At 47.5% G+C, this 27,481-nt stretch overlaps 1 protein-coding gene and 1 pseudogene across 1 annotated transcript in view; one reads left to right on the top strand and one right to left on the bottom strand.

Moving 5' to 3' along the window:
• Window positions 1-27,187, bottom strand: part of EPS15L1 (epidermal growth factor receptor pathway substrate 15-like 1) — an 84,302-nt gene extending 57,115 nt beyond the window's left edge. The window contains exons 1-12 of the mRNA XM_006877109.1: window positions 27,152-27,187; window positions 26,563-26,652; window positions 26,197-26,244; window positions 18,691-18,786; window positions 18,481-18,543; window positions 16,534-16,659; window positions 15,189-15,248; window positions 14,243-14,476; window positions 12,658-12,815; window positions 9,796-9,952; window positions 9,360-9,445; window positions 7,817-7,889 (exon numbers count right to left, since the gene is read on the bottom strand). Of these exons, the coding sequence (XP_006877171.1) occupies window positions 7,817-7,889; window positions 9,360-9,445; window positions 9,796-9,952; window positions 12,658-12,815; window positions 14,243-14,476; window positions 15,189-15,248; window positions 16,534-16,659; window positions 18,481-18,543; window positions 18,691-18,708 (975 nt within the window). The 5' untranslated portion in view covers window positions 18,709-18,786; window positions 26,197-26,244; window positions 26,563-26,652; window positions 27,152-27,187. The remainder of the gene's footprint in view (window positions 1-7,816; window positions 7,890-9,359; window positions 9,446-9,795; window positions 9,953-12,657; window positions 12,816-14,242; window positions 14,477-15,188; window positions 15,249-16,533; window positions 16,660-18,480; window positions 18,544-18,690; window positions 18,787-26,196; window positions 26,245-26,562; window positions 26,653-27,151) is intronic.
• Window positions 21,391-21,844, top strand: LOC102830705 (annotated as a pseudogene).
• Window positions 27,188-27,481: the final 294 nt, after the last annotated feature.

Genomic DNA, 27,481 nt, shown 5'->3' on the forward strand with positions numbered 1-27,481 from the left:
TTCTATGGTGATGCTTTTCACTATTCCTTTCTCTCCCCCTCCAGTGTCTATTTTATAATATAATGCAAGGAAAACCAAGATTCAAAAGACAGCCAAGCATCTTAATATTATTTTCAGATGATTTCTTAAATTCAGGTGGGATATATTCAAAGTGATATTTTAGCTCTGATGGAATTGTTTTCATCATTTTCTTCAGCTTCAGTTTGAATTTGCATATGAGTAATTGATGGTCTGTTCCATAGTCTGTCCTTGGACTTGTTTTCACTGATGATATGGAGCTTTTCCATCTTCTCTTTCCACAGATGTAGTCAATGTGATTTCTATGTATTCCATCTGGCGAGGTCCAGGTGTATAGTCATCTGTTACGCTGTCTAAAGAAGGTACTTGAAATGAACAAATCATTGGTTTTTCAGAATTCTATCATGCATTCTCCAGCATCATTTCTATCAACAAAGCCATACTTTCCAACTACTGATCCTTCCTCTTTGCTCCCAACCTTTGCATTCCAATCACCAGTAATGATCAATACATCTTGATTGCCATGTTTGATCAATTTCAGATTGAAAAGGTTGGTAGAATTCTTCTATTTCATCCTCACTGGTTTTAGTGGTTGGTGCATAAATTTGAATAATAGTGGTATTAACTGGGCTTCCCTGTAGGTACATAGATATTATCCTAATACAAACAGTGTTGTGCCTCATGACTGATCTGGATATGTTCTTTTTTACAATAAATGCAAGACCATTCCTCTTCAATTTGTCATTTCTGGCCTAGTAAACCATGTGGTCATCAGATTCTTAGGAATATCACTGCTGACATCAGATGGAACATAGTTAAAAGCAGGGAATGCCAGAAAGATGTTTACTTGTGCTTTACTGACTATGCAAAGGCTTTTGACTGTGCAGATCATGACAAACTACAGATATCATTGTGAAGAACAGGTATTCCAGAACACTTATTGTATCCATGAGGAACCTGTACAGAAACCAAAAAGCAGTTGTTAGATACTGAATGGTTTCAAATTAGGAAAAGTGTGCACCAGGGTTGTATCCTCTCACCATACTTATTCAATTTGTATGCTAAGCAAATAATCCAAGAAGCTGGATTATATGAAGAGCGTGGCATCAGGATTGGAGGAAGACTCAAAAGCAATCTGCAACATCCAGATGATACAACTTTGTTTGCTGAAAACAAAAAGGACTTAAAATACTGGCTGATGAAGATCAAAGAAGACAGCTTTCAGTACAGATTGCACCTTAATGTAAAGAAAACAAAAATCCTCACCACTGGACCAATAAATAACATCATGATAAATGGAGAAAATACTGGAGTTGTCAAAGACTTCATTTTGCTTAGATCCACCATCAACACTCCTGGAAGCAACATTCAAAATATCATAGTGCACTAAGCAAATCTGTTGCACAAGACCTCTTTAAAATATTAAAGAGCAAAGATATCAGTTTGAGGACTACGGTGCACCTTTCCCAAGCCATGGTATTTTTTAATCGCCTCATATGTATGTAAAATTGGACTGTGAATAAAGAAGACTGTAGAAGAATTGCTGCATTTTAATTATACTGTTGGAGAGTAATATTAGAAGTACCATGGACTTCCAGAACAAACATATCTATCTTCGAAGTATGACCAGAATGTTCCTTGGAAGCCAGGATGGTGAGATTTCATCTCTCATACTTTGGACACTTTGTCAGAAGGAACCAGTTTCTGGACAAGGCCAGAATGCTTGGTAAAGTGGAGGGCCAGCAAAAAAGAGGAAGACTCCCAACCAGACGGACTGACACAGTGACAGCAGCAATGGGCTCAAACAACATTTGTGAGGATGGTACAGCTCAGGGAGTTTTTCATTCTGTTGTGCAGAGGGTTACTATGAGTCGGAACCAATTCGATGGCACCTAGTAACAACAATATGGAGAGAGAGGAACATTCTTTAATACAGTGCTAGAAGATGAGCTCTTTATGTTGGAAAGTATTCAAAATACAAGCAACACAGTGGCTGCAACAATGGACTGGAGCAGACCAATGATGGACTGTGAAGATGGTGCAGGACTGGGTGCGTCCTGGTGTGCAGAACATCAGTTCAGGTCAGAGCTGACTCGTTATCAACAGCAGGAGCATTCTTGCTCTGCCCCTCTCCAGATTTCTTGGCATGGCCAGCATCGTAACCATTTGTTGAAGCAACTCATTTGTTATTCTGTCAATTCCTGGAGCCTTGTTTTTCATACCGCCAGCGTAGCTTGGATATCCTCCTTCAGTACCATCAGTTTTGAATTCTCTGTTATACCTCTGAAATAGCTGAAAACAGACCAATTCTTTTTGGTACAGAGACTGTACTCTTTCTAACTTCTTTTGATGTTTGTATTTGTCCAAAGAATCCATCAATATTATAATTTGAGGCTGGAATTTTCTCTTCAGTTCTTTCAGCTTGAGAAATACTGAGTGTGTTCTTCCCCTTCAGGTTTTCTAACTCTAGGTCTCTGTACATTTCATTAAAATGCACTGTCTTCTTGAACTGCCCTTTGAAGTCTTCTGTTAGCTTCAGCTACTCTATGTTCAAGAGCAAGTTCCATAGTATCTTCTGACATCATTTCTTTTTCTTCTTTCCTGTCATTTCAATAACTGTTTGCTTTCTTCACTTCTGATATTCTTAATGTCATCCACAACTACTCTGGTCTTCAGTCATTAATCATTAGTCTTTGGTCGTTTAGTGTTTAGTGCTAAATGTGTTAAATCTATTCTTGAAGTCTCTAAATTCAGGTGGGATATGCTCAAAGTCATACTTTAGTCCTCATGGACTTGTAATTGTCTTTAGTTTCAACTTGAACTTGCACAGATGACCCCTGGCCTTGAGCTTCCCCATCGTCTCTTTCCACAGATGTAGTCAGTTTGATTCCTGTGTACCCCATCCAGTGACATCATGTTTATATTAGTCATTATGTTGTTGAATAAAAGTATCCCATCCTGCACAGGGCCTGCAGAATGCTATCATGTGATGCGGCATTATTTCTATCACCAAGGCTCTATTTGCCAGCCACTGATCCTTCTTTGTTTCTAACTTCCAATCAGCTGGAATTGCCAAGGAAACACCAAGATGCACTGGTAATTACTGTGCATGTTTGGTCAATTTCAGACTGCAGAAGACTGTAACAGTCATATTAACAGATCTTCTTTTTTAGTTGTTAGGTGCCATCGAGTCGGTACCTACTCATAGTGACCCTATGTACAAGAGAATGAAACACTGCCTGGTCCTGGGCCAACCTCACTATTGTTGCCACGTTTGAGTCCATTGATGCTGCCACTTAGCCAATCCATCTCACTGGGGGGGGTCTTCCTCTTTTTTTCTGTGACCTTCCCAAACATGATACCTTTCTCTGGTAACTGGTCCCTCCTGACAATATGTCCGAAGCATGAGAAACGAGGTTTGGCCATCTTGGCCTCCAAGGAGCACTCAGGCTGCACTTCTTCCAACACAGATCTGTTGGTTCTTCTGGCAGCCCATGGCACTTTCAGTATTCTCCTCCAGCACCATAACTCAAAAGCATCAATTCTTCTATGGTCTTCCTTATTATACACTGTCCAGCTTTCTCATGCATATGAGGTTAGTGAAAATACTATGGCTTGGGTCAGGTGCACCTTAGTCCTCAAGCTGACATCTTTGCTCTTCAGCACTTTAAAAACGTCTTATACAGCAAATTTGCCTAATGCAATACATCATCTGATTTCTTGACTGCTGTTTCCATGAGTGTTGATAGTTGATCCAAGAAGAATGAAGTTCTTGACAACTTCAATCTTTTCTCTGTTGATAAAAATGTTGTTTATTGGCCTAGTGGTGAGGATTTTTGTTTTCTTTACATTGAGATGCAATTCATACCAAAGGCTGTGCTCTTTGATCTTTATCAGTAAATATTTTAAGTCCTCTTCACTTTCAGCAAGCAAGGTTGTATTATCTGCATATCGCAGGTTGGTAATGAGTCTTCCTCCAATCCTGATGTCAAGTTTTTCTTCATACAACCCAGCTTCTTGATTATTTGCTCAGCATACAGGTTGAATAAGTATGGTGAAAGAACACAACCCTGGCACACATCTATCTTAATTTTAAACCATTCAATGTTCCCACGTTCTGTTTGAACAATTGCCTCTTGGTCCAGGTACAGATTCCTCATGAGCACAATTAAGTGTTCAGGAATATTCATACTTCACAATGTTGTCCATAGCTTGTCATGATCCACACAATCGAAAGCCTTTGTGTAGTCAATATAGCACAGGTAAACATCTTTCTGGTATTCTCTGCTTTCAGCCAAGATCCATCGGACATCAGCAACGATATCCTTCGTTCCATCAGCAATGATATCTTCCTGTAGGTGTATGGATATTATCCTATCACTGATAGATCTTCAACTGTTCTTTTTGATAATCAATACAATGCTATTCTTTTTCAATTTGTTTTACTTGGCATGTTGTTGTTAAGTGCCATAGTGTCAGTTCCAATCCATAGCGACCCTGTATAGGATTTCCGAGGAGCAGCTGGTGACCTTGAACTGCTGACCTTGCGGTTCACACCGACTTTGCAGTATAGGGCATTAACCTGCAGCGCCACACCAGGACTCCTTACTTGGAATAGTGACCATATAATTGTCCAGTTCAAAATGGCCAAAGCCAGTCCATTTCAACTCACTAATACCTGAATATTGATCTTCAAGCATTCCATTTCTGACAATTTCTAATATTCCTTCCTGCGCTCCACATTCTAATTATTAATGGATGTTTGTAACTGTTTCTTCTCATTTCTCATTCAACCTATTACAAAGCTACAGTAATCAGGACTGTGTGGTACTGGGATAGGGTAGAATGTAGTGGAGTAGAATGGAATATAGCAATAAATAGAATAGAATGGAATCTAGCAATATGTCCATGTTTCTATAACTGATTCCCAACAGGGTGCCAAGACCATCCAGCGGGAATGAATGTTCTCTGCAGTAAAGGATGCTGGGAGCACTGGACCTCTAAATGGCAAAGAATAAAATGAGACTCTCTCCCTCATACCATATATGAAAATTACCTCAAAGGAGATTAAAAACCAAAATGTAAACCAAAAGAAATTAAAAACCAAAACTAAAGTCTAAGAAAAATCATAGGAGCAAATCTTCATGAGCTTAGATTTGCCAGAGCTTTCTTAACACGACAAGAAAAGTACAAACAACAAAAGAATAAAAGATAAAATGGTTTCACCAAAACTTAATTAAAACTTTTGTGCTCCAAAGGACACCATAAAAAGTGAAAATAATTGGAGAAAACATCTGTAAATAATTTATCTGATTGGGGACTATATAAGAAACTCATTATCTGTACGTTGCTGTTGTTATTAAGTGCCATTGAGTCAGTTCAGAAAACCTATATAGGGTTTTACAGGAGCAGCTAGTGAATTTGAACCACCAACCTTGCAGTCCAGTACATTACCATATCTGTATACATATAGACAAAAAGCCGACAAACACATTAAAAATGTCTCACATCATTAGCAGTAGTCCTGGTGGAACCATCGTTAAAAGCACTTGGCTGCAAACCAAAAGGTCAGTGGTTCAAACCTACCAGCCAGGAGAGAGCTATGGCATTTTGCTTCCCTAAAGACATATAGCCATTAGGCAAATATGAATCAAAGCCACAATGAGCTACCACGCCACACCCACTGGGATGACCAGACTCAAAAAGAAAGAGAATACCAAGTGTTTCAGTGAATTTGGAAAACAGTCTGGTGATTCCTCAAAACACAGTTACCATTTGACCCAGAAAGTCCTCCTGCATATATAACCAAGAGAAATGAAAATGTAGGTGCATGCACAACTTGTACACAAATGTTCACAGTATTGCTACTTACAACAGCTGAAAGGTAAAGATAACCCAAGTATCCATCAACAAATAAATGAATGCACACCATGTGGTCCATTCACCCAACGGAATATTTCTCAGTCATAAAGAGACATGCAGTTCTGATACAGGCTATGACCTGGACAAACCTTGAAAGCATTATACCGAGTGAAAGAAACCAGTCCACTTAGCTGAAAAGTTGAGACTAGGCAAATGCATTGAGATACAAGGTAGATTAGTGGCTACCAGAGGTGAAGGCCACTAGCCACCTTCCAGGAGTCCTGGTGTGGTGCTGTGGGTTAATGCACTGGACTGCAAAGTCAGTTTGAACCACAAAGTCGATGGTTCAAGCCCACCAGCTTCTCCTCGGAAACCCTACACAAGGTTGATATGGGTCGGAACCAACTCTACATCACTTAACAACAACATCTACCTCCCAACCCCCACCCATCTGTCAATTTGTCAGGCTGTGGTGGTTTGCAAGTTGCTATAATGCTGGCGGCTATACCACCAGCATTTCAAATACCAGCAGGGTCACATGTGGTAGACAGGTTTCTGTGGAGTTTCCAGACTGACAGACTAGGAAGAAAGGCCTGGTGATTTATTTCTAGAAAATCAGCCAATGACAACCCTATGGACCTGATCCTACAGGTTTGTTCTGCAAACATTGTGAGGATGACAACACTTGGTTCTGTTGTGCATCGGGTGATTGTGAGACAGAGCCAATTTAACAGCACCTAACCATCTCCGCTGTCATAGAGCTGGGAGAGCTGGAAAGACGCAGCGGGGACAGTCAAGGGCACAGTCTCTCTCTCTGGAGTGATGAACTGATCTAAAATTGACTGTGGTGATGGCTGTACACGGCAAAAAGGCCCAAACCCACTGAGTCATACACCTGACGTGAGTGAATCATATGGAAGGTGCATTCTCGCTCAATAAAGTTGTTACAAAAACAACACCAACAAAATAACAATGGCCTAGGCAGAAGAACTGAAGTCCTCGCTGGGGCAGTAGCCATGGAAATGGAGACTACCCCCAGGACAGGGTGAGCGCTGAGGGAAGGACAGGACAGAGGGGACGAGAAACAGGCAAAGCTTCCATGGCTTCAAATCAAACTGAACCGCACAGGACCGTGACAGGTGCCACCCCAGCAGGCCCAGGGGGGACAGGCAGCAGGAAGCAGCCACAGCCCAGCAGGGCCAGTCCAGCTCGTAGAGAACTCACAGCCAGACCCATAACCACCTGGAAATAACACAGCTCTCAGTGCCAAGGTCAAGGTGTGAAGTCCCCTCACTGGAGGTTACTTGGCTGGCCAGGAGACACTACAAGCAGGACTGTCCTGAAAACCATCCAGAAGACCCTGAAGTTTGAAAACGTTGTTGTTAAGTGCCATTGAGTCAGCTCCAACTCACAGCAACCCTGTATGGAGTTTCTGAGGAGCAGCTGGTGAGCTTGAACCACCAAGCTTGCAGTTCACACCAACTTTGCAGTCCAGCACAGTAACCCAGAGCGCCACACCAGGACTCCTTGAAAACACTATGCTGAGTGAAAAAAAAAACAGACAGGAAGGACCACAAAAAGCTAAAGTACTTTATATGAAATGTCCAACATAGAAAAATCCACAGAAGGTAGATCAAAGATCCACATGGCATAAAGACTGTGAATGGTCTTCCTTGGATGGCTAAGAATGTTCTGGAAGTCGCCAGAGGTGGTACTTATACGTACAACATGATGAATATACTAATGCCAATAAAGTATGCTTTAAGATGGTTAATTCTTTGAAGTGTAAATTACATCTCAATAAAAGAGGGTCACTGTCTACATTGACAGGAAACAAGACGCTCATTCAGCCCCCAGCACTGGAGTACCTCACGTGGAAGGATGTTTTCCTGCACCCAACCTAACAGCAGACTGACCCAGGTGAGTGGGGTCCTACCTGGACTTCATTGGTTTTCTGCCTGATCGCCTCTTCTTTCTCTCTAATGTCTTGTTCCAGTGAATACTTCTCTCTGAAAATTTAGAAACGTTTTGTGAGGGTTCAGTGAGAATGAGTTGATGAATGCAGACGGGTGGAAGGAACCCTGAGCTCAGCTGATGCCCCTGCCTGTCACCACCTGGTGCATCTCTCCCACTCAGACCACACCAGCCTTAAAAGCTGCTGTTTCTGCCTGAGTGGGGAGGTCTTAAAGCACAGTGGTTAAGTGCCTGGCTGCTCAATGCAAGGTCGGCTGCTTGTGAGAGAAAGATGGGGCAGTTTGCTTCCGTAAAGATGTACAGCTCTGGAAATCCTCGGGGGGAAGTTCCACTTTGTTCTAAGGTCACTATGAGTCTGAAGCCACAGGCAGCTTTAAAGCAGAATTACCCTGGCTGACAGCCAACAAGACAAGGACCTTCTGCTAACAGCTGAAGGGGCTGGGGGCGGGTTCGCCTTGAGTTTTCAAGGAGAGCTCGCCCTCTGGGGCGATGTCACAGTCTTGGTCTGAGAGTCCTCATAATGGCCTGAGGGCTGGCAGAGCTCTAGGCCTGACATCTTGACTCTAGGACCTTGTGACAGCAGACCCAGCACATGAGTTTCGGAGGCAAAACTGGCTCCAATTTTGGCTGGTGGAAAGCCTCTCGCCTGTATCCTCATGGCAAAGCATAACGTGTCCAGAATTAACCAGAAAGACGAGGAGCTCCAAAAGATATCAGAGTGAGATACCGAAGAGGATTTCATTCTTTTGCATCAGGAACTCAAAGTATAGTCCCTATCCAAGACCCCTGCTCATACCTGAGGAAACCAGGGAAGGGATAGGCAAGCACAAGTGGAGAGGTGGTGCCAAGCCCCTTCCTCAAAGCTTGGCTCCCGTATGCTGACACACTCTCCACAAGAAGCCCAGTGGGTTATCTGTGCAGACAGTACCACACTCTCCACATCCCACACAGTGGCATACAGGCTGCCCTAGGCTGGCGCTAACACACTCCAAGGAGTTGATGTCTGACACATGGTGACCCCATGCACAACAAAACAAAACTCTGCCCACCCCTACACCATCCCCACAATAGGTCGATGATCGACTGCGTTTTCATTGGCTGAATTCTGGAAGTCAATTACCAGGCCTTTCTTCCTAGTCCATTAGAGTCTGGAAGCTCTGTGGAAACCCATTCAGCACCAAAACAACAAGCAACCATCCATTAACAGACAGGAGTGGCTGCACATGAGGAGCCCTGGCCAGGAATCGAACCCAGGGCTCCTGTGAGGAAGGCAGGAATTCCACCATTGAGCCCCGCTGCCCTCTAACACTCACCAAAAGGGCCAGGGGTCATTCCTGGAGCTTATTAAAACAATTTAGAAACTTCAGAGCATTTGTGCCACTTGCTGTTTTGAACAAACTTACAATAGCCTGTCCCCGGGATATTTCACATGGGGCTATTCCAGCAATGACTGGGGTCCATGTGAGGTTCAGCCCCAGGAAGCAGAGTGCCCAGACGTCACACACCTCTGTAACTGCGCAATCTCCTGACTGATGTCATCCAGCTCCTTCACGCCAGTGACCTCTCCTGAGCCCAGGGAGCCTGAGCTGTCCTGGGACCAAATGCACACAGGACATGGAGATGAGCAAGATGCAAAACCTTGGGGCAAGGGTGGGGAGGGCTTAGGGCCAGGGGCAGAACCTTTTCTTGGTTCACAGGAGGAAGATGCAGAACCAGCAGCTACCAGCCCAGTGCCCATCTGGGTGGCGATGCTGCCCTTGTGGGTGTATTCACAAGAGAGCTACCCCTTCAGGCAGCCGCCCATAAGGAGCCCTCCCACAAGGTGACTAACCCCTGGAGTCTTCTCATGGGGAGTTTCTAGTCACCAGCTGCCACACAGGCTGCCAGTGCCCCCTAGTGGTGGGTGTGAAACAGCGCATACATGGAGAGGGGGCTACTCACCGGAACTGGGGTGCCTCTTTCCGAGGGTGGGATCATGTCTGGCGAGAGGACTTGAGGGGGGTCGAGGCCTTTACTGACCTTCTGCTGAATGAAATACATAGCTAACGCGAATTGGTCTTTGCTTAACTTCCCCATTTGCCTCGTGTCCGCCAGGGCCCTGGGAGAGATGTGGGGATGGCTCATTACACATCTCAGATGAACTCAGATACACCGCCCACTGCAAGCAAAGCACTGAGCTCCTGCACAGAGCCCAGCAGAAGACACTGCTCCTCCACTCAATATCTGTGGGCTGGGGCCTGCAGTGCCCAACCACAGTGACCCCAACAGAGTACAGCCAGAGCAGGAGGCCACCACGGCTCCCACACCAAGGCAAAGCACCTGGGCAGAATCTCCCAAGGTTGGGGACACACAGTTTGGCTTTCTTTCTTGTGTAGACTGAGTATGGTGGTTCTGACACCTTCCATGTCCAGTGGGGACAGGCTGCTCTGAGGGAGACGGCACCGGAACAAGGAGCCCACAGACCAAGTGCTTGACCAAATCTGCAGCTAGAGGAAGACCCCCAAGAAGATGGATTGGCACAGTGGTAACAGCAATGGGCTCAAATGTAATGACGATTATGAGGATGATGCACAGGGTGACAAGAGTCAGAACAAGTTACAAGTTTCAGTGGAGGCAATAGGGGACAATGTGGGATGATGGGCAGCAGGTGACAGGGCAATGGGAGAATAGAGGTGACAAGGAGACAAAAATGGGGGTTGATGGAGAAACCAGAGACTAGATAGGGGTAATATGAGGACAAGGTGGGACAACGCAGGGATGAGCAGGGGGTGCGGTCAGTGTGGGGGTGCAGCGGCCTCGCTGGCTGTCATCACAGTGATGGAGGTTCTACACTGGGCCTGGAATCCAGAGCTGGCTGCAGAGCAGAGGATGGTCCCCCCAGCTCAGAGTCCTCAGCCTGCCTGACCTCTGACACCCAGCCTGACTGGGCACTCCAGAACTGGGTCCGAGTACCCACAGGAGGCTCCGAGCAGGCTAGTCTCGGGGTGCAGTGAGGATGCCTCAGGGCCTGCAGCACCCCGTCCCACAGACAGCTGCTCAGCCGATACCCAGCTGAGCAGGGGAAGAGGGGTACTGGCCTCCTCAGGTGGGACTGTTCCCAGAGCACAGTGCAGACGGTGAGATGGCTGGAGGTGGTTACACCCAAGACTGACAAGCACCCTTATCCACTCCATTCCTGCCCAGGGCGCCATCCCTCCTCTGCCGTCTCTGAAGCACCGTCTCCATGTCTCCTGATGACTGTGGGCACGTTGACAAAGGACTGGGCTCCTCATAATCCTGCTGCTACCCAAGCTGGCAGTGCCGGTCCTCTGGGGAGCTGCTCCAGGATGTCCCCAGTCTCCTAAGGCCCCAACCTCTCTGTCCACTTTCCCAGTCATCACCACATCCAGCCCATCCTTTCCCCTGGCTCTTTGTGTGGACGCCTTGTGCATTTCCTCTTCGGAGTCCAAGCACACCCGTGGTTTCTGGGGTCTTCACCATTATCATAGTACGTATGTATTTAAAAACGGGCCAGAAGTTACTTTCTTTGGGCATCCCATCATGACAGTCAGGCATGCCATCAACCTGGCATATGTGTGCCCAATTTAGGACAGCACAGAGGGCCCCAGGTCTGATAGGCCCTGCGTGGGGAAACTGGTGACCACAGTCAGCTGCTAACCAAAATGTTGAAAGTTCAAGTCCACCCTAGGGAGCCTTGGAAGAAAAGCCTGGTGATACACGTCTGAAAAATCAGCCATTGAAAACTTACGGGGAGCATAGTTCCACTCCTGATATATGTGGAGTCGCCATGAGTCAACGCTGACTCAATGGCAGCTGCTATGAATGAGTTTCTTTGTTTAGGTCCGTGTTTTTTGGTTTAGGTTGGGGACCAAAGTTGCTCCATGGAAGGTGAGCGCTGTCCTGGAGCCTGGCTCACTGGGTGCTGGGCTCCCCCTTAGGGTGCTGGTCACCCTCCCAGTCACCCAGCAGCGTGCTGGCCCTCACTGCTCATAGGGAATCATATGGAAACTCTTCCCCACATCTCCCATGGGAAGCCTTTCCAGGCCCCAGGACTCTAAGGAAAAGTCTAAAAGCTGACTTCCTATGTTGTTTGCTACCATCAAGGTGGGCCCCGATCCAGGGCGACCCCACACCCAGTGGGAAAAAAATGTTGGCCCATCCTGTGACATCCCGCATGGTGGGTTCTGGATCAGACCATTGCATTCCACAGAGTTTTCAAGGGCTGGTTTCCAGACGCTGATTGCCAGGCCTTTCTTCCTCGTCAATCTTGGTCTGAAAGTTCCACTGAACCTATTGATGGCCACATTAACTTTGAAGCCTCCACTGACAGGCAGGTGGTGGCTGAGCATGACATGCATTTGGCTACGAATCAACCTCAGGTCTCCTGGATTCGGGAAGGCAAGGATTCTAGCCCTGAAGCACTGAAGATGACTTTACCACTAGTCAATTACCCTGGGATGTTGACCCTACTGGGCCCCAGAGAAGAGAAAAGGGTGAGGTTGGTTTCTCAGTGGACTCTGGGTGCAGCTCTGAGTACCCCACGTCTCATCCTCCCTGGGAGCAGGGGCACCACCCTCCAGAAAGCAGTCCTGACTGCTGCTCAGTGTGAGGTGTGGAGCTGCGCCCCTGCACCTCCACCAGCTGAGACAGCACAGCCAGCGTGGGCCTTGCTGTCAGCCCCGACAGCCCCTCTGACAGGTGGTCTGAGGGCCCAGCTCCCCTCTGGAGTGTGAACACCTTCACTCACACAGCATGCCTGTGCACCCCACAGCCACCCCTACCCCAGCACGGCCAGCTGCTCACCAGATGTGTGCCAGCAGGCTCTGGGTGAGGCCCGAGTGCATGAAGATATCCTTCACCTCCTGGCCACTCACGTAGCCATCCAGGTCCAGGTCTGTCTTCAGGAAGATCTCGTCAAAGCGCATCTTGTCGGCCACGGGCACCACCCAGCTCACCGAGGGCTGCAGGGGCATGTGTGACCGTTAGTTCCCAGTCTCCTCATGACACCCTCGCCAAGGAGGCAAGCTCACTGTGTCAGTGAGGATGCTGAGGCCAAGGGGGTGGAGCAGACATGGCGGAGTGGGGTGCTGTAGTCCGCCTACCTCTCTCTCCTGTACTTCAAAGAGTGGCAGACACCCAGGGCTGGCCCACCAGAGACCTCTGCCCTGCATCTGAGGGGCTGCAGTACTCAGGGAGACACCAGCTGCCCCCCTACAGCTCCTCCTCAGCCCCTAGACCATGCCTCTTTGTCCCAAGGGCACCCACCTGGATGTCAGCAGAGTGAGACAACAGCTCACCTGTAGGCCTGTGGGGTAAGGCTGTTCCAGAGCAGACCCCTCGCTCAGGCTGGCCCCTCATTGATGCAGACCCTCCCCATTGGTCACCGTGCACATTAGAGGCTTGGGGCTCTTCCATCCCACTGGCTCCTCCTTATTGCTCTGGCCTATCACTGCAGTCTCCTGGCAACACCAGGCATGGTGTATGGTTGGTGGACATGCTGCCTGGACCATCTGAAGGCCAGGCTCATGATCAGGCAACCCTGGTGTGAACCCTTCGAGTCTCACCCTCACACCCGGCCAAAGTGGGAACAAGAACTGTGTGTGCTGTCCAGTCAGGCCCCTTCCCTCGAGGTGGAGTCTGCGAGTGGACGATCAGCTTTATAAGCACATGATTTGCTCTCAGAAACTGTCTGCGCATGTGCGGTTCACCCCCACTGCCATCACCACAGAGGGTGCTAGCAGTCAGCTGGCCTTTCTCTTGCCACAAGCAGCGCCCGAGGCTTTGCCTTTCCAGCCACAAATGATGCAGAAAGCAACACACGATCCCCGAGGAGACTCGCTCCGACTTTCCTGCCCACTTTACCAGCTGCTGTCTAGACGGCTCCAGCCCCTGGTAACCCATGAGTGTCAGGGAAGAACTACTTCACACGGTTTTCAATGACTGACTTTTTCAGAAGTAGATCGCCACGCCTTTCTTCTGAGGAACCTCTGGGTAGATGCAAACCTCCAATCTTTCTGTCCAAACTGAAAATATTTACCATCTGCACCACCCAGGGACTGTTTCCAGAACGCCACCCCACTGCCATCAAGTCAATTCTGACTCAGTCACCCTATAAGACAGAGTCAAATTGCTCCCTTGGGTTTCTGAGACTGAAAATCTTTAGAAGAGCAGATAACCTCATCTTTCTCCCATGGAGTGGCTGGTGGGATTGAACCATCAACGCTTAACCCACTGCACCAGCAAGGCTCTTTTCATAGAACACAAGGACTGCAAATCACGAGAGCCGCCTGCACACACACAAGTGAGCAAGTCATGAAGCCTGTAGCGAGTACTTTAGAAACACCATCTTCCAAGTCCCGACTCCCGCCACGCCCTGCTCTCAGGGTACCTGGGCCTGCTTGCCGCCATGCTTGGGGGACAGGCTGCCGGTACTGTTGAGGCTGCTGACGCTACCATGCGAGGGTGTGGAGCGGAGGCTGTCTCTCGGCGGTGGGCTTGCAGGCAGCACAGGCACGGCACCTGGGAACACTGTCTTCTTCCTCTTAGTGGGGGGCACGAGGGACGGGGGTAGGACTGCCGGCACTGGCTCCTTCTCCAGAGCGCGGTACACCAGGTGCATGGCCTGTGAGAGGACAGGACAGAGTTGAGGTGTGGTGGACACAACGTCTCCCTGACAGCAGCACCACCCTGGATGAGTAGACAGGGGACCCCAAACACCCCCACAGCACAGGCACACTTCAATGTGTCAATACTGTGAGATGGGAACAAAGGGAAGGTCACATGTGAGCTGGTTTTCTTTGGCCACTGTGAAATGTTTGGGACAGTTAGCTAAGTCTGAGTATCATCATTCTTGGCTCCACTTTAGTATGTGCTGATGCTAACTTCCTCTTTCAAATAGCATCGGTAGTTCCCTGACCCTGAGTTCTGTAGAACTGTAGGAAACTGCAATTCTCTCAAGGGGCTCTTTGTTTGAGGAGCTACATGCTGTTGTATCTCAGGTTAAAAAGGCATCATGTCACCTCTGCAACTTACTCTGATGGCTCAAAGGGAACATGTGCATGTGTGTGTGTACACAGAAGTGCATAGAGCTACATAGATGGAGGGAGAGAGAGAGGGAGGGAAAGAAGGATAAAGCAAACGGAAAAGAACAACACTGGGCAACGGAGCTGGATAGTACAGAAAAGAATTCTTTGCATCAAGTGCAACTTCTTGAAAAGACATCAAAATCAACGCTGGTTGAAATCTAGAGACATAAAAGAGAAGAGCACCCAGACATGCCCCCTGTGACTGCACATGCCCCTCGGAGAGTACGGTGGGGGTGTGAGGGGGCCCACCACAGCAAACTCGTCTCTGTCCAGGTGGCCGTCCTTGTCGATGTCACTGAGGTCCCAGACCTGCAAGGGAGAAACCATTGGGTTTATGGAAAGTTCCACTGTCCCCAGGGTATGTGGAGCCCCTGGAACGGGGCTGATGGCAAGAGGTCACACTGGTGTCTGAGGGGCCAGTGTCCCCAGAGACTCTCATCTGACAAAGAAGACTCCAGGCAACATGAGGCTCCTTCTCTCTTCCAGATGACTGTGACCACCTCCAAGGCTGCCCTTCAGACTTCCCTGGTTTTGTCTTTAATGTTTATTGTCTTACACACTTGTTGCCAATAAGCGGATTCCAACTCATGGCAACCCCAAGTCAAACTATGGCCCATAGGGGGTTGTTGGCTTTCATCTTTATAAAAACAGATCACCAGGACTTTCTTCTGTCACTGGGTAGGTTCAAAATGCCAACCTTCAGTTTAGCTGGGAACCTAATTGTCTCACAAACCAAAATCAAAATCCACTGCCGTCTAGTCAACTCTTACTCATACACAGTGAGCCTACAGGACAGTACAGAACTGCCCCATAGGGTTTCCAAGGCTGTCACCTTTGTGGTGGCTCTGTAAGAGAAGCACTGGACTGTAAACCACAAGGTTGATGGTTTGAGCCCACCAATAGCTCTGCAAGAGAAAATGAAGCTTTCTGCTTCCACAAAAATTTACAACCTCAGAAATCCTATAGAGTCGCTATGAATCAGAACACAAAACAACAACAGATAACACTTAACAATAACAATCTTAACAGATACAGACTGCCCCTTCTTTCTCCTGCTGAGCGGCTGGGGGTTTGAAACACCCACTTTTCAGCAGACAACCGAGCCACTGCGCCACCGACTGTCTTACAAACGAGTCCTGAACAGGAGCAATGGGTCTGATTTCTCCAGGTTTTGCTGAGCACAGGTCCAACACAGACCCACAAACCTGGCCCCAGTTGTAGGCCTTTCCCGTGACAGTGAACGAGGAGGATGTGTCCCCAGTGATGGCACAGTCAGCACCCTGAGGTAAAGTGGTCAGGGACTGGTCCTGGCCTATGTTAACGGTCACGCACTGACTCCTAGATCTGCACACAGGCATCTTGAGACGCATAGACAATGCTGGGCACATCCACAGGGGACACCTCATATCCTGACCAAACACCAGCAAACACAGCTAAAAGATGCTGCCCCATTAGCTCCTTCTCTCCATCTCTGCCACTATGAAGACCAGAGCCCCCCAGCCGGCCTCACCCTTTGTTACCTGCACTCCTGCTGACAGCACCCAGAGTAGGAGAATAGCAGTGGGGCAAGTGGTGACAGGACCTCCATACTCACCCGGCCCAGGACATCCAGGGGCAGCTTGGAGTTCATGAGGACAGGCTTGACCTTGTCTCCAGAGAGCAGGCCATTTATGGGCAAAAGGCTTTCAAAGATTCCATCAAACTTTGCTTTTTCTTCCACCTGGTTGGGAAGAAGCAACCAAGTAAGTCAAATGCCTGTGTGGGTATCAGAGTGAGCTGCCACTAGGCTGTGTGACATGGCCCTGGGGCCCCCTCGTCCCTTCCTGAAGGCACAGGGCCACTGAGCAGGACTTACATACTGTGTGATTCTCACCGAGAAACATTCTGGGAAAGACAGAAGTACAGTGGTTGCCGTGGACTCGGGGGAAGAGGAGTGAATGGGCGGCTCTCAGAAACCTATACAGGGTCACTCTGAGTCAGCACTGACCCAGTGGCCCTTAACAACACTCCGCCCATTACCACCGTTACTCTGCACTCCAACATCTGTCACCACTACGAGCTCCTCTGCTACGTCTTTTTAGCTGCCAATGAGAGAGCCCCCACTCATGGTGACCCTGGGCATAATGGAATGAAGAGCTGCTGGTCTTGCATCACACACACACACACACCCCTTCTCCCCCCCCCCCCCCCCCCCCGCCGCCCAATCATCAACTGTAAACCAGACTGTTGGGATCCACAGATTTTAACAGGCTAATTTTCAGAAGCAGATCATCAGGCCTTTCTTCCTAGTGAATCTAGTCTGGAAGCTCCACTGAAAACAGCTCAGCATCCTAACCATGCATAGGCCTCTACAGACAGATGGACAGTGGCTGCTCACAAGGTACACTGGCTGGGATGGAATGAATGTAAGAATGCATGAAGGCAAGAATGTTGCCTCCAAACTACCAATTGTTGTTGTTGTTATATGCCATGGAGTCAGTTCTGACTCATAGTGACCCTGTACAGGGTGTGCGAAGCTGTAAATCTTTACGGGAGCAGAAAGCCTCATCTTTCTCCCGCGGAACAGCTGGTAGTTTCGAACTGCTGACCTTGCGGTTCCCAGTCCGATTCAGAACCACTACACTACCAGAGCTCCTTCCAAACCACCACTATCCTTCGTTAATTCACTATCTATGCCAAATAAAAAGAAAACGTGAAAAGCTCTCTTTCCACCTCACCACCTCATCTTCAAATAAATCTGCCCGTATCTGGGCACAGGTTTCCACATTTCACACCTGCTTCAGTTCTGACTGGGTGACAGGACTCAGTTTCTCATTCTAGAGAGAAGGACACGTCTGAATGGCCACCATGAGCATCAGAAAGGAAAGATTGATACATGAAAACTGGTGGAAATAAGAGAGAAGATGAGACGTTATGGGGCTGTCACCTTTTCCTAATGAACAAAGGGCAGTGCGGCTCAGAAGCAGAGTTCTTGCCTTCCATGCCGGAGACCTGGGTTCGTTTCCCAGCTAACGCAGCTCATAAGCAGCCACCACCTGTCTGTCTGTAAAGGCTTGTGTGTTGCTCTGATGCCGAACAGCTTTTAGCAAAGATTCCAGACTAAACTGGACCAGGAAGAAAAGCCTGCCAATCTTCTTCCGAAACCCAGACGGTGGCAGACCTAGACAAGATAACCTATCCCGGGGACGGCACAGGCCCGGGCAGATCTTGTCCTGCTGTGCATGGGGTCATCACACGTCAGAGACTGACTTGACAGCAGCTAACAACAACAATCCTGATTTCACAGGAAATGACCTGAAAACACAAGACTTAAAGTGCAGCTTCTTCAGAATCCAATTCCCGAAACATTGCTCACTTCCGTAGCAGGGAAATGCAGTCACAGGAATGGGTCTTCCAAAGCCATTTCAGTTTAAAAAGTGCTTTGTCAGGACCAGTGGCCACTCACACTGACACAAAACGGGTGACACAATCATCCTAAACAACGTTTCTGAGCCTCATTACCACCACCACCACCGCCAGCACGATCCTGTTGTCCACTTACCCTCACAGCCCAGAGTGCCTCAGCAGAGGGTGCGGCAGTCGTCAGCGGGCTCCCCGTGTCATGCTGAAAGGAAAAGGGACAGGTACTGTCACTGGCAAAGAACCAAATTACTGACTGAAAGGGATGAAAGCTAACAGCGAGGAGGACACGTGGGACAGACAGACAGGCAGATGGCATTAGAAGGCAAACAAGAAGGCTTGAGACACTTACAAACTTGGGCGGCGGCATGCTCAGGTTCAGGTTGCTCAAGGTGACATCGTGACCACTCTGTGCACAGGCCACCAGCCTCAGTGCCACATAGAAACCCTGCAGATCCAAAAGAAGAGAGAACGAACACTGTACAGCTGGTAACAGCCCTGGAGCACTGAGTCAGAGGACAGGGGACCTCACTCGCGGCACAACATAGTCTATGCACACATGACACACAGATCCAGACGTGATGGAACTCACTCTGCGAACACCACTTGAAGGCATGTGCTAGAACAGACTCCCCCTGATTCAACTTGAGCATTTCAAAATTTCACAAGAAGAGGCTCCCCACAGTAAGGAAATGTAAGATTGTGGAAGTGGTGGTGTTAACATGGGTCAGGTCAGACCACAAATTATAGAACGGAGCTACGTTGAGTTTGGGACTGTAGTTTAAATTGACGTAGCTGTTCAGGCACTGGAGCCCTGGTGGTACTACAGGATAAGCACTGGAGAGCTAACTGCAAGACTGGCAGTTCACACCCCACTCGCTCCATGAGAGAAAGATGTTCTGTTCCGGTCAAGATTTACAGCGCCAGAAACCCTACACAGGGTCACTATGAGACACCTATGAGTTTTGTTTTGCTTCTGGAATTTATATTTCCTATTCACTGGAATCTTCACTTGCCCCTCAGAGAAGAGCATCCTCTTGGGGTTTGTGCCCACCATGGCCCACTGTAGACTGCATGCCCCCACACAGAGGACCATAGGACCCAAGCTAGACGGCCTTCTCCCCCATGGCCTCCTCTCACCCAGAACTGGCCACGTCTCAGGCTTAACAAGCATGTGAAATCACCTATTATTTGTTTAAATGAGACAATTAACGGGCTTAAGGACACTGAAATTTTAAAGCTATAAACACAATGCTGGTCTTAAAATACCTTCATGTGGATGAGTACTAGATCAGCCATTTCCCTGGCGGATGCCTCTAGCCTCTCCGAGTAGAGGGGAACATGGGCCTGCACCCAGGGGCCGAGGAGTTCAGGACCCATGCCAGGCTGAGTGAACAGGCCTCTCCTATGAGAGTCACCAGGCCCTCGAAGAGGGAGGGAGAGCTTGCGGTGCTTTCCTGGTGGATGTGGTTGCAGGCTGTGCACCCCAAAGCAATGCACACTGGAATCGTTTTGGAGAAAGGTGGACTGGATTAAATCCAGACCCATTTAAAATCACTTGTAAGAGAATTATGGAAAAAAGGTAACATGATTAGCCTTCTGGTAGTAGGAATGTTGTTGCTAAGTGTCATCTAGTCAGCTCCGACTCACAGTGACCCTCTAGAGATGGATTAGCACAGTGGTGGCAGAGATGGTAGCAACGATTGTGATGTTGGCCCAGGACTGGGTAGTGTTTCACTCTGTTGTGCATAGGGTCGCTATGAGTTGGTACCGACTTGATGGCACCTAACAACATATTTGAATTACATTCTAAGTGCTGGTATCAGGTACCATAACCTCAGGTTGCTGTCTGCTGTTAGTTCCCAGTCGTTCCCATTTTTTGTAAAGTTGGTCTGGTCATTGCAAATTCCTTTAATTTCTGCTTATTAGAAAATGTCCTAATTTCACCACCGTATTTGAGGGTCAGCTTTACTGGATATTTGATTCTTGGTTGGCAATTTTTGTCTTTCAGAGTTTTGTCTGTGTTATCCCATTGCCTTCTTCTCTACGTGGTTTCTGCTGAGAAATCAGAGCTTAGTCTTACTGGTTCTCCTTTGTAGATGTTTTTTGTTTTTTCTGAGCTGCTCTCAGGTCTCTTTCCTTATCTTTGGTTTTAGAAAGTTTGATCATGGTATATCTTGGTGATTTTCTTTTGGATCGATCCTGTTTGGCATTAGTTCCACTTCTTGATATGCTGATTTCCTCACCTTTTATGATGTTAAAGAAGTTGTCTTTCTATAATTTGACAAGTTTCTCTGTGCTTTTTATTGTTGTTAAGTGCCATCAAGTTGATTCCAACTCTTAACAACCCTAAATAAGGTTTCCAAGGAGCAGCTGGTGAGTTGGAAGTGCCGAACCTGCAGTTCAAAGAAACCTTGAGGTTTGAGTGCTGATCCTACAGCGCCAAACCACGACTCCTATTTTGGAAGTCCAATCACTTGTACGTTATTCCTCTCCGTTGTGTCCCCCATAACTCTTAGGCTTTCTTTGGATTTTTTCATTCTTTTTTTCTGATAGTTCTTCTAGCATACTAATATTGAGAGATTTCTTTTCAAGCTCACTAATCTGGCTTCCATTACTTCAAATCCACTGTTTTCCTTACAATGTCCTGTCCATTTCTGAAATCTTAAGAATTAATCTTCTGGATTTCTAATTGCAGGTTTTGTATTGTTTCAAATTTTTGCATTTATTTTGTCTGTTTGTTCTTGTAGTAGTTCCTGAATTCTTCTAGTTTTTTCTGTGTTCCTCGATCTTTCGGTCAATCCTTTGAAGGAAACGTACGAGACAGAGTTGTATTCTTTCACCATAGTTATTCAACCTGTATGCTGAGCAAACAATCAGAGAAGCTGGGTTCTATGAAGTAAAACGTGGCATCAGGATTGGAGGAAGACTCATTAACAACCTGCGATATGCAGATGATACAACCTTGCTTGCTGAAAGTGAAGAGGACTGGGGTGACTTCCTGCGGCGTTTCTACCCACACTTTCTTTTTTGCTGCCTGACAGACGCCATCATGGGTCGCATGCATGCTCCCGGGAAGGGCCTGTCCCAGTTGGCTCTACCCTATCGTCGCAGCGTCCCCACCTAGCTGAAGTTGACGTCTGACGACGTGAAGGAGCAGATCTACAAACTGGCTAAGAAGGGCCTCACCCCGTCACAGATTGGTGTGATCCTGAGAGATTCTCATGGCATGGCACAAGTACGTTTTGTGACTGGCAATAAAATCCTAAGGATCCTTAAGTCCAAAGGACTTGCTCCTGGTCTTCCTGAGGATCTCTACCATTTAACTAAAAAGGCTATTGCTGTTCGCAAGCATCTTGAAAGGAACAGAAAGGATAAGGATGCCAAGTTCCGACTGATTCTGATTGAGAGCAGAATTCACCGGCTGGCTCGCTACTATAAAACAAAGAGTCTTCCCACACAATTGGAAATATGAATCATCCACAGCATCTGCCCTGGTTGCATAAATTTATGTACTTGAGCAATAAAACCATTGTTTAACTACAAAAAAAAAAGAAAGTGAAGAGGACTTAAAATAATTACTGATGAAGACCAAGGCCTTCTGTATGGATTGCATCTCACTATAAAGAAAAAAAAAAAAAAATCCTCACCACTAGACCAATAAACAACATTCTTATCAACAGAGAAAAGATTGAAGTGGTCAAGGACTTCATTCTTCTTGAATCAACTATCAATACTCATGTAAGCAGCAGTCAAGAAATCAAACAACATATTGCATTAGGCAAATCTGCTGCACAAGACCTTTTTAAAGTGTTGAAGAGCAAAGATGTCAGCTTGAGGGTGAAGGTGTGCCTGACCCAAGCCATGGTATTTTCAATAACCTCATATGCATGCAAAAACTGGACAGTGAATAAGGAAGATCGCAGAAGAATTGATGCTTTTGAGTTCTGGTGTTGGAGGAGAATATTGAAAGTGCCATGGGCTGCCAGAAGAACCAACAGATCTGTGTTGGAAGAAGTGCAGCAAGAGTGCTCCTTGGAGGCCAGGACAGCCAAACTTCGTCTCTCATACTTCGGACATATTTGTCTCTCATACTTCAGACATACTTCAGGAGGGACCAGTCAGTGGAGAAGGATATCATGTTTGGTAAGGTGGAGGGTCAGAGAAAAAGAGGAAGACCCCCAGCAAGATGGATATGATTGGCAAAGTGGCAGCATCAATGGGCTCAAGTGTGGCGACAATTATGACGTTGGCCCTGGCCCAGGACCGGGCAGTGTTTTGTTCTGTTGTACTGAGGGTTGCTATGGGTCGGTACCAACTCGACGGCACCTAACAACAACAACAAACATCATTCTTTTGAATTTTTTTCAGTTAGTTCCTTTACCTTTTCTTCCTCAGATATGTTTTCTGGTTCTGCAACTTGGTCTTTTGTTTGAGCCATTCTCTTTTGTTTGTTTATGTCAACTAAAAGTCTCTGTTGTCTCCACAGCACTGTGAGGTTGTCATATTCTATTTAATTGATGACTGCATACTGATGTGTTCTTCGGCTCTCACCAACCGTCTCCTGTGGGTGTAGTTAGAGAATGGAAGTGTGTACACTGTTCTCATTTGTCATTCGTGCACCTCAGTTTAGGCTGAGTTTGGCTGGTGTTGGCTGCTGTCTGTTGTTGAACACATGGTATAGGAGCTAGTATTGGCTCCTGCCCAGTGGGTGGTGCTACAGAAGGTACGGTGTGGCTGGGCTGTATGAGCACAGTTGCTGTCTCCCTTAGGGTTGTTGTTGTTAAGTGCCGTCGAGTCGGTTCCGACCCATAGCGACCCTGTACAGGGTTTCCGAGGGTGTAAATCCTTACAGGAGTAGAAAGCCTCATCTTTCTCCCGCGGAGCGGCTGGTAGTTTCGAACTGCTGACCTTAAGGTTCGCAGCCCGATTCGTAACCACTACGCTACCAGAGCTCCTTAGGGTAGGACAGAGAAAACCCCTACCACAAACACACACACAAAGAAAACAAAACAAAAAACCAACAATTAATAGAGAAAACAATAAAGATAAAAAGGAAGTCATAACTGGCAGCAACAAGAAAGAACAACACTGTAAGTAGAAAGACTAAAGAGGGACAGGAAATACAGCTATGGAAGAGAAAAACAGGAGAGGAAATAAAAGGAACATATTTTTTAAAAACTTAGAAAAACCAGGGAAGGGAAAGATGAAAAGAAAACGAGAGAGAGAGAGAAGTAAAAAAGATCAAAAGGTAAAAAAGAAGAGGGGAAATGAGAAACAAGACAAAATGAAGGAAAAACAAAAGCAGAGATAGGATAAAATTCAAGGGAATGGAAAGAGAAGTAAAAGGAGAAAATAGAATAAACAAACAAAAACAATGAAACAAAAAACCAAACCCATAAACAAAACAAAACAGTGCAGCTACTGGACCCAGAGAGGAAAAAATTCCGGGGGCTCCTACCAGCCAAGGAGCTCACGAGGTGGGTGTGGGGGGCTGTGACAGCAGAGCTCCTGGCCCTAGATGGAATTCCTATCGGCCTCGGTGTTGTCTACGTTCAGGACACTCAGTCTGGAAGTAGTTCAGGGAGGCCTTTATGGAGCTGGTTTCAGAGTCTGTCTGTACCACAGGGCAGCTGGGGCAGAGTGACTGGTTAGATGCTGATCTGATGGCTCTGCAGGTTCTATCGGTCTGGAGCCCAGGCCATCTGAACCCAAGCACTAGAGTGGTACAGTCAGGCCCACCTCACACTGGTGTGGCTCCCGACCACGTGGCTCTGAAGCCCCAGAGAATAGAGTCTGCATTGTAGATCAATGAGAATGGGAGTTGGACACCCCTCTGGTTACCTGCAGAGCAGGTGGGAAAAGAAGGAATCACACCTTTCCTGTTGACTGTGTGAATCTACTGTACCAGGCCACTTTCTATTGCCAAAGCTGTTCACAAGACGGTCACTCCACATCTGGCCGGCCATTAACCGTCAGTCTGCCTCTCTCGCTGTCCCTGCTCAGCTTCTCCTCCCAACAAGCACTCAATCCACTTCCCTAAAAGTTCAGGGTTCCAGAATTTTCATCTGGGTCTGTTTCATTTGGTCTCTTGTATCTTTGTTGTAGAGGGGCTGTGTAGTTTGTCTACCTAGTCTGACATCTTGCCGGAAGTATCTTTTCTCCACTTTCAAAATGCATTACAATAAGTTTATGTTTTTGAATCACTATTGTTGCTGTTCGCTGCCATCTGACTCATGGTGATACCGTGGGTGCTGAGTGGAACCTATCCATAGGGTATTCAAGGCTGTGATCTCACAGGAGCAAATGGACAGGCTTGTCTTCCAAGATGCCTCTGGGTGGGTTTGAGCCTTTGACATCTTGGTTAGTAATTGGGCATTTAACCTTTTGCATCACCCAGGGACTCCTTTATTGTGATCACAAATACCATATCACAAATACCATCATCAAATAAACTGAAAAACAAAAACAAAAAACGTCACTTGCAGATACTGTTACGTGCACGAAGGTCCCCTGATGGCACAGTGACTGACTGTTAGCCACACGGTTGGTGGTTCACACCCACCCACCAGCTGCCCCACCGGAGAAAGACGAGGAAGACTGCTTCCATAAATACAGCCTCAAAAACCCCAGGGAGCAGTTCTACTGTCCTATGGGGTTCGGGGGTGGCACTGCGGGTTAATGCGCTGGACTGTAAAGTTAGTTTGAACCACAAGGACAACGGTTCAAGCTCATTAGCCACTCCTTAGAAACCCTATAGAGGGTCACTATGGGTCAACAGCAACTAACACCGCCTACACAGGGTAATGGGAGTCCAAAGGACTTGGATACAGTGGGTTTGTCTGGGTTTTATAGACACTGTAGAATCCCATGCATACCCCATTCTCACCAGGGAAAAGTGACCGTGGTGGGGGACAGAGTAGTGATTACCAGGGGAGCCTGAGTGAGTTTCTGGAGGGGGAGGAAGAGTCCTGGGTCCTGACTGAGGTGGCTCTCCAGGAATCTGCACAAGTGATAACTTCACAGACCTTCACACACAGCGGGGGCGCACGGACTCACACCTAAACACTGGTGGAGTCTGGATCCCAACTGGACAGTTACCATGATGGGGTTTGGTAACTGTGATATGGCCATGTAAGATGCTACCACGAGGGGGAGCTGGTGGAGCACAAGGAAGCTGAACACCATTTTGCTGCAACTCTGGTAGCATAGTGGTTACAAATCGGGCTGTGAACCTCAAGGTCAGCAGTTCGAAACTGCCAACCGTTCCACAGGAGAAAGATGAGGCTTTCTGCTCCTGTAAATATTAATAGCCTTGGAAACCCTGGCACGGTCACTATGAATCGGAACCGACTCCACGGTACTTAACAACAATAACTAAAATCACAGAAGTTCTAGTAGTGTAGTGGTTATGAATCGGGCTGCCAATCGCAAGGTCAGCAGTTCGAAACTACCAGCGGTTCCGCTGGAGAAAGATGAGGCTTTCTGCTCCCATAAAGATTTATAGCCTCAGAAACCCTATGTAAGGTCGCTATGAGTCGGAAGCAACTCCACAGCACACAATCACCACCACCACTACTACAATCACAGATGATTTCAAAATAAAGTTATGTTAAAAATGTTAATGACCTATAACTTAAGTATACAAGAGATTGTGAAACACAATAACCAAGCTAATGGCGCTGAGCACTCAAAGGCCCTTTTTGGGCATGGGGGCACTACTGTGCTACCAGTGGGCTGCCTAGGTCTGAGTCTCGTTCCACTGGGGCACTGGAGGAGCTGTAGGGGAGCACGGAGCCAGACAGCTGGAAGGGCCTGGGCCCAGCTGCCCCACCAACTCTCGTCACTGTGTACGTACCTGTTTGTCCAAGAACCCTTTACCTTCTGGGTCAGCCAAGTCCCATATCTGCAGAAACACAAAAACAATTGAGCTTTTGACCACTGGCCAGTTCTGTATACTGATGAGGGCAGGGCACAGGGCAGGCAGAAACTAGCAGGCAGCCTGCACAAGGCTCACAGAGCGTCAGCAGCAGAGCCAGGACCACCCAGGTCTCTCATTCCATTGGTGATGGGACCTATGCCAGGCCAATGTCCAGCTGTGAGCCTGTCAGGACCTCCTCAGGGTGCAGCTCCTGAAGGGCTCTATCCACAGGTGGTCTTCATCCACTAGGGGGGACGAGACGGGGGTGGGGAGACAAACAGAATTATGCTGTTCCAAACTCACTTTCCCGAGAGTAATGTCCGAAAGTCCAGATTTCTTCAGGAAAAGTGCAGCTTCGCTCGCCCCGACCCGACCCGTGTATGCTGGGTCTACCTGCAACAGAAGAACCAACAGGGAAGCATCAGGTGAGGCGTCTGAGGACAGCAGGGGGCAGAGGCTACATGTTGCTTAAAGTCAGAGATGTGCTCTCCAGTTGTATTACACACCTGCTATTAGCAGCAGGTGAGCTGGTCCTCCAACTCATGGCAACTCCATTCGCAGAGGAACAAAATGCTGCCCACTCCTGAGCCATCCCTGTGATCAGTTGTGGATCAGATAGCTGTGATCCACAGGGTTTTCATGGTCTGATTTTCAGAAATCAATCACCAGGCCTTTCTTCCCAGTCTCAGTCAGGAAGCTCCACTGAAGCCTGTTCAGCACCCTCACAACACTCACACCTCCACTAAGAAAGGGATGGCAGCCACACATGAGGCACAATGGGCAGCAATCGAGACCCTGGTCTCCCACACAGAAGGTGAGAATTCTACCTCTGAGGCCCCCCTGCCCTCAATTACACACAAATTCAATCTAAAATCACATGTGTCAAACTTACCTGCTTGTAATAAGATTCATATAATGGATTTCCAGTGGGAATCTGTAAACAAAACCACAGATATTGGTCAAAAGTATATATGCCCTCTCTAAAGAAAAGCATCATCATACAGTTTTGCCAGGACCAAAATACCCAGGGGTGAAAATCAAAACCCACACTTTCAATGGCTTATATGCCCAGGACTGGATTTCCTTGCAGACACCGACATCACACCTGCTAGATTTAGGAAGGAGCCCTGGTGGCACTGTGTGTTAGGCAGTAAGCTATCAGCAGCAAGATCGCTGGGACAAAGATGAGGCTGTCATTCTCATAAAAAAACTGACCCTCTTG

The sequence above is a fragment of the Chrysochloris asiatica genome, unplaced genomic scaffold (assembly GCF_000296735.1).
Source record: "Chrysochloris asiatica unplaced genomic scaffold, ChrAsi1.0 scaffold00442, whole genome shotgun sequence".
In the NCBI taxonomy this organism is placed as follows: domain Eukaryota; kingdom Metazoa; phylum Chordata; class Mammalia; order Afrosoricida; family Chrysochloridae; genus Chrysochloris; species Chrysochloris asiatica.